This window comes from Scomber scombrus, chromosome 2, assembly GCF_963691925.1.
Source record: "Scomber scombrus chromosome 2, fScoSco1.1, whole genome shotgun sequence".
Classification (NCBI taxonomy): domain Eukaryota; kingdom Metazoa; phylum Chordata; class Actinopteri; order Scombriformes; family Scombridae; genus Scomber; species Scomber scombrus.
In genome coordinates this window covers 23,951,835-23,957,396 of record NC_084971.1, presented here as the reverse complement: position 1 = coordinate 23,957,396, position 5,562 = coordinate 23,951,835, and the positions used below count along the sequence as shown (strand labels likewise).

Below are 5,562 nucleotides of genomic sequence, written 5' to 3'. Positions count from 1 at the left end.
AGATCGAACTGATGGCCAACACCAGAATTACAGATTTTCCTTTAAATCAGACGGACCTTGAGTCTCGTACATGTCCATTGTAGGGTCTATTACGAATTCATGAACGCAGGGTTCAGATGTGTCTGTCTCGCACAAATAAAGGCAAAACCACAAAGTCGAGATAGCAGCAATTATTTGCACCGCATTTCAGATCTGAAAGTTGGAGATAATTAGTGAATCTTATCGTTAACGATTTTCAAGTCATTACCACCAGCAGAGATTACATAAGCCCCGGCTTTTATAGGCCTCATAAAACTGTTCTGAGGCCTGGCTTAATTTGCTGAGGCTTTGAGCTTCCCCTGGGCTCACACCCACAGAGACTCACTGTAAACTAACGGATCCTTTCCACACACTGTTCACGTTTTATCTGACAGTATACGGGATACTAACCAAACTGGGTTTTTCCTTTTTTTTTGTATATTTGGAGTTTGACCACAAGACAGAACAAACCTTTAAAAACAACAAGTATCCCAAAAACCTTTGTACCTGCAAATCAAGGAGAGCAGGTGCAGACAGATTTATGTGGATGATATCACTGTGAACACAGGACATTTGTGTATTTGAGATAGTTACTACCATGGTTACCTGCTCGGTTGTTACTCTCTAGGGGCAAGGTTGGTGCCATGAGGTTGGTGTCCATTGGTTGGGGGCAATCTTGAGTCATCTGCTCCTCTGGGGGCATGTAGGCAGGAGGGGGCGTCTCTGCATCAGGGAGGAGGACGACCAAAGAGCAGAGAGGTTAGTTGTTGTAGTCAGTATGGAAGAAGAGGAGTAAAATGGAATAATAATTACAGATGTTACCTGGCATCTGGAATGGACTGCTGGGCTCGGAGCTGGATGGTGAATGAGGGAAGGTGACGTTGCTGCCGCTTCCTGGCGAATTCGGGTAGCTGTTTCCTGGCGAATTAGGGAAAGGCATTGTGTTGGCCTGAGGAAAGGATTCGGGGAAGGTGGCATTCTGGGGCATGTGTGGCTCGTTCTGTTGTAGAGGATTGCGGAAGCGAGGCAACATTGTATGCTTGGCATTGAACTCGCTGTTCCTTGGTACCAACACAGGGGGCAGCACTGCGGACAAAGACAGACAAATGGTTAAAACAGGAAGTGCAATAATGCCTCAGACACTGTCCAACAACAATACTTTAGCTGAAACTCTACTTTACCCATAAGCAGAATAAAACACTACTACTGGAACAGTTTTGCAAATCAACAATGTGTTTAAGTCATTTATTAAAAAAAGTGCCACAGACTTTCAGTTTCAAGCCTCTTAAACATGGAGGATTTGATGCTTTTTTCTGTTTTCTATTCTTGTAATTTCAAAGGATGTCACTCTAGACTCTGGTGAACTATGATTGAAGTTTTTCATTATTTTCTGAAATTTGATAAGAGTAAATAATAAATCAACTAATCAATAATGAAAATAATCATTAGTTATACCCCAACATGAATTAAATAATGTGATATAGCGCTTTTAAACTTTTCTTTGACACTGTATGTTAGTTAGTACAAAGGTTAGTAAAAGAAAAAAGTATCAGTCTTTTTTAAATCATATTGTTTAATTTGACCCCATAGGTGATATCGACTGTTGACTTTGTCTTTAGGTCTTTAGGGGGCAGCCTGAATGCAGGTCACACTACTAAAAATTGTGCTCCGCAGCAGACATGTTCAGTAACAGTGAAGCTCTGGTTACACTGCAATTTAACATTTTAAAACAAGATTTTGCCAGCTGATAGTTGAAGGAACAGACAGCTGGAGACTGAAAGAGCTACAGGACGAAATGCAAAGAGGATCTCAGCTGTTTTTGTGGCTGCCAGCAGCATTTCCTCCCGTGGACAGTCACAGTTGGAGAGATTTCCTCCAGCACTGTCTCTATCAGCTTATATTTGAAAATGAGCGCGGGTGGGCTGCAGGGTCTCACATATTCACACTCAAGGGTGGGGGCTGAAGGAGGTGGGTGTAAACATTCTGCCATTTATATAAATTTTGACTCTACGTCAGCATTGGCCCTGCCTTTTCCGGGCTGATTTTAAACAGCAGATGATGATGATGACTATTTTCAACCCATGAAAGGACAATTTTTTTATAAATTTGGTGTCTGTCAATATTAATACCAGCACTGATGTGTTTCAACACAGTACAGACATCTCATTTAGTTTACAGCTCAAAAAAACAGTTGAGTGTGTAGCACCTGTTTCTTTTAAGTGTGCAGTTTTAATGGGTTTTATTGTAGGTTGTTTCTTACATATTTTTCTTTTTCTCATTGTTTCAGGGGTTATGTAACTTAGTTGATGTAACCAACAATTTTCCAACTGGGTTTTAATGAATACATTTATGTACAAACTCAATAAGCACTGAGTTCTTTGATTGTAGTATATGCAGAAATCTCTTTCTGGCGCTATCCATCAGTCTATGTTCGGAGCGCAGATGTCCCTGCATTTTCCAAATGTCAGCCTGCAGCCTGTTGGTCTTAGCCAGCAGTATTTGGCCCAGACTCTCAGATTTTAAGGCGAGCCAATCTTGAGGAATTCATCACTTGGGGTAAATATCCTGGCTGATGTGAGGCCTATTCAGGTGCAGTACATAACCACAGAGATACGCTCCACTTGTGTCTATAAATACCTGCCCAGATAAATAAAGCTTGTGCTGAAATGTTAGACGGGGCCCGCGCTGCTGTCAGTGTTCCTTCAGGTAGCCCATGTGTGCTGCAGCGGGCCAATGCATCAATGTAGCAGTTTATTTCAAAAGGTTATATGTGGAGCAGGCGGACAGCTGTGGTGTTTGGTAGAATAGTCCAGGGAGATTGACAGGATGTGTAGTTGTTTTGTGTGTGGGTGTGTGGTGTTAGGGGAGAAGGGCAGAAGGAGGGAGAGGACAGACAGGTGCTCTGGGGTTGAATCACTTCAGGCTTCAGTCTTCCACTCGCTGCTAAAACAAAAAGTGTGCAAGGCAGGCAGCAACTCTTTCCTCCCATTGTGTGTGGGTGACTGGCTTCCTGTTCCAGAAAAAACTGTGCGTGTGGTCATAGGTTTGTGTGTATGTGTGTATCCTCCTTTTCGTAACACGTGTGCAAGTGTGAGAGTGTGTGTATATGTGTGCCTGAGTGCGGTAAATGTGTGCATAAATGTAAAAAAGAAAAAGAAGAAGCCAGAAGTACAGAGCATGCCCAAAACAAAGCCCTCATTCTCCCCGGATGGAATTTCCTGCTCCACGCACGCACGCACGCACGCACGCACACACACACACACACACACACACACACACACACACACACACACACACACACACACACACACACACACACAAACACACACACACACACACACACACACACACACAACCACAACCATTTAGCCCTTTACTCTAGCACCCGGCACACAGCTGTTTCTATCTTGTCAGCTGACCCTCATTTTCTGTTTAGTAAGAGGCCAAATAGTGTTTGATTTGTCTCGCGTCTACACTACGGGAAGCAGCTCACTAAAATCTCGACCCTGGATTCAACATCCTCTCCTAGTAAGGTCAAATTTCTCAAATAAATCTTGTGAGTGAAATATGTGTGTGTGTGTGTGTGTGTGTGTGTGTGTGTGTGTGGGTGGGTGGCATTAAACAGATGGACAACAGTAAGATAAGAGATAAAGGAGTGGAGTACAACAAGTGCAGAAGGCATTACCAGAAAAGAAAAGAAAGGGATTTCAGGGAAGGAGTAATTCTCTCTTCTTTTTTTTAAGCACAAAATTGCTCAAAAAGTCACAAGTTTAAGTTTCAGTTCAGTTTTTTTTGGGCGTGCTTTAAAAGGGAAAATATTTCTACTGGAATCGAACTAGGTACAATCACCATACATGGTCTGAGTCTCTTAATTCAGAGATTCCTTCTGCAGAATTTAATTTTACACAATTTCAACATCTGTGTCGTACTTTCTAGTGCTGCATCAATCCAACTTTTTCTCTCCCAATTCTGATACCTCAACTTGGGGTGTTAAGAGAATCCGATCCACCTTATTTCAGGAGCACATCACTCACCTGGACTGTCCACACGTTTGTAGTGGTAGGGGTTGATACACACATCCTTCTGTTTGGAGCCGAACGGGAACTCGCAGCACTCCAGGGCCTTCAGCTCATGGTGGGACTGCAGGTCGGGCCAGCGCCACACCCGACAATAAATAACATGCGGCAGACCTTTCCTGTGGGACACCTGCAGCCGTCCGTCCAGTGAGCGGGGGATTGTCACACAGTTACTGGGCTGACCGGGGCAGCTGAGAGCCCTCTCCAGCTCCTCCATGGCTCCTTTCTTCTTTTTCAGTTTCTTAACCAGAGCATCCACGGCCTTTTCCGCCCACTTCTCTTCTTCGTCTCCCTGCTTCCAGCCCAGCAGCCGTTTGACCGCCGGGCTGGTGAAGGAGAAGAGCGAGGTGACGTTCATGATGGACAAGCCGCCCTCCTCCCCTCTCCTTTCAGTTCAAAATAAGTTAAGAGAAGCAGGTGGAGGACAGTCCAGCTTTAGAGGACAAAGGCTGAAATAAGTGATTGTTCGTCTTTTTTGGAGTTTCAGTTATTCCTCAGCTTCCAGCACATCAGATCAGGTCTTCTGCGTGAAAGAAAAGAAGAAGTAGATTAGCTTAGATTATTAAAAATGCACAACACTTCTGCATGTCAGTCTGGCTCGCTGCATCCTCTGTCTCACAAAGTTGAAGCACTTGTGATGGACGTTAACTTCTTCCAATCCTCTTTTGCTTTATGAGCTGTGATGTCTCACCCCGCACTGCTGGGCTAAGGATGTCACCATTAAAGCTGTCATAGCTATGCCTGTCATGGCTTCTGGGAAACTGGCAGAGGAGAGTCACAACGGGACGCCCCACCTGTGAACATCAGCCCCAACCATACATTCTCCACATGCCTTCCTGTCCGTATGGCTTGTCACATTACCGTCGCTCACAAATGTCACATCAGAGGACTTCACGTACAGCACGCAGCCTACGCCACCTTTAGGAAGGAATTTAGGCTTCATGTTAAACACCTGATTCACTTTGCAGGAATTTTAAACAGCACTGTGGAAGAATCTAGTTATCCATCAGAGCTTCTTCTTAGCATTGTTTTAAATCATTGGTTAATCCTTACATACTCTTCATATTCTACACCTCCGCAGTATGCTATGGTTAAATTTTGACCCAGTGTAAGACTCCCCTAATAAAAAGTGTGTACCAAATGTTGAACCACACATCTATTCAGAATACATCAACAGTTGATCTGACTGATCAATAAATGGGTGATTAAACCTTGATTAATGTTTCAGAGAGCAGAGAGAGTGTATTTTTTAGGTTTTACACCACTCATTTTTGCAGAAAAAACACCTACTGTAACACAATATCATGTCCTATTTTAGACATCAAAATATAACATAGCAAGAATTATTTAAATGTATTTTATTTAAAGTGAAAATTACAAGAACTTTATGGAGCTGTGGAGTTTATTGTATAACCATTAGAGCCATCAGTCTTCACTGCTACATCATAAAAAGAAATCATCATAACTA

At 43.2% G+C, this 5,562-nt stretch overlaps 1 protein-coding gene across 1 annotated transcript in view; it reads right to left on the bottom strand.

Moving 5' to 3' along the window:
* The window catches only part of smad1 (SMAD family member 1), an 8,766-nt gene extending 4,298 nt beyond the window's left edge, over positions 1-4,468 (bottom strand). Inside the window, exons 1-3 of the mRNA XM_062432570.1 lie at positions 4,053-4,468; positions 841-1,104; positions 625-741 (exon numbers count right to left, since the gene is read on the bottom strand). Coding sequence (XP_062288554.1) covers positions 625-741; positions 841-1,104; positions 4,053-4,452 — 781 coding nt within the window. The 5' untranslated portion in view covers positions 4,453-4,468. The remainder of the gene's footprint in view (positions 1-624; positions 742-840; positions 1,105-4,052) is intronic.
* Between the last annotated feature and the right edge of the window lie 1,094 nt (positions 4,469-5,562).